The 486-nt window shown below is 52.7% G+C and overlaps 1 protein-coding gene across 1 annotated transcript in view; it reads right to left on the bottom strand.

Annotated features, from left to right (window-relative positions):
- Positions 1-205: 205 nt before the first annotated feature.
- The window catches only part of ACKR1 (atypical chemokine receptor 1 (Duffy blood group)), a 1,680-nt gene continuing 1,399 nt past the window's right edge, over positions 206-486 (bottom strand). The window contains exon 3 of the mRNA XM_010846934.1: positions 206-485. Coding sequence (XP_010845236.1) covers positions 261-485 — 225 coding nt within the window. The 3' untranslated portion in view covers positions 206-260. The remainder of the gene's footprint in view (position 486) is intronic.

The raw sequence follows: 486 nt of genomic DNA, 5'->3' as shown, positions 1-486 counted from the left end.
TTGCTCTTGCCCTTTGAGATGGCAGTAACCCCACACCTCAAGAGAACATCTGTGTGCCCCGAGGATGTTTGTACATCATTCACTTTCTCTCCAAGCCAGCCAGAGAAGCAGACGCTGACAGCAAAGTCTGGTGTGAAATGTCTCTCTCTCTCTCCATTCTCCTCCTTCTCCTTTACGTCCCCAGACAAAATAAGAAACCACCAGCTTCATAAAATAAAAACAGCGTAGACTTTAATTCAGGTTGACAGGTGGGCAGAGAGCTAGGATTTGCCTCCAAGGGTGTCCAGATGAGAAGTCTGTGTTGTAGGCAGAGGCAGGGAGGGTGGGGAGGTGTGAGTGGCCTGGTAGCAGACCCAGGCAAGGAGCAGGGGTGTAGCCACGCAGTGCAATATTGCCAGGGCTTCTGCCACATCCAGCAGCATGTCCAGGGCCTGCTGGGCTGGACATGTTGACACCACTATGGCCTTGGACCTCACTAGGGAGTCC

This window comes from Bison bison, unplaced genomic scaffold, assembly GCF_000754665.1.
Source record: "Bison bison bison isolate TAMUID 2011002044 unplaced genomic scaffold, Bison_UMD1.0 scf7180017864240, whole genome shotgun sequence".
Classification (NCBI taxonomy): domain Eukaryota; kingdom Metazoa; phylum Chordata; class Mammalia; order Artiodactyla; family Bovidae; genus Bison; species Bison bison.
The sequence above is the reverse complement of the archived record's forward strand: the minus strand, read 5'-3'. Positions and strand labels throughout refer to the sequence as shown.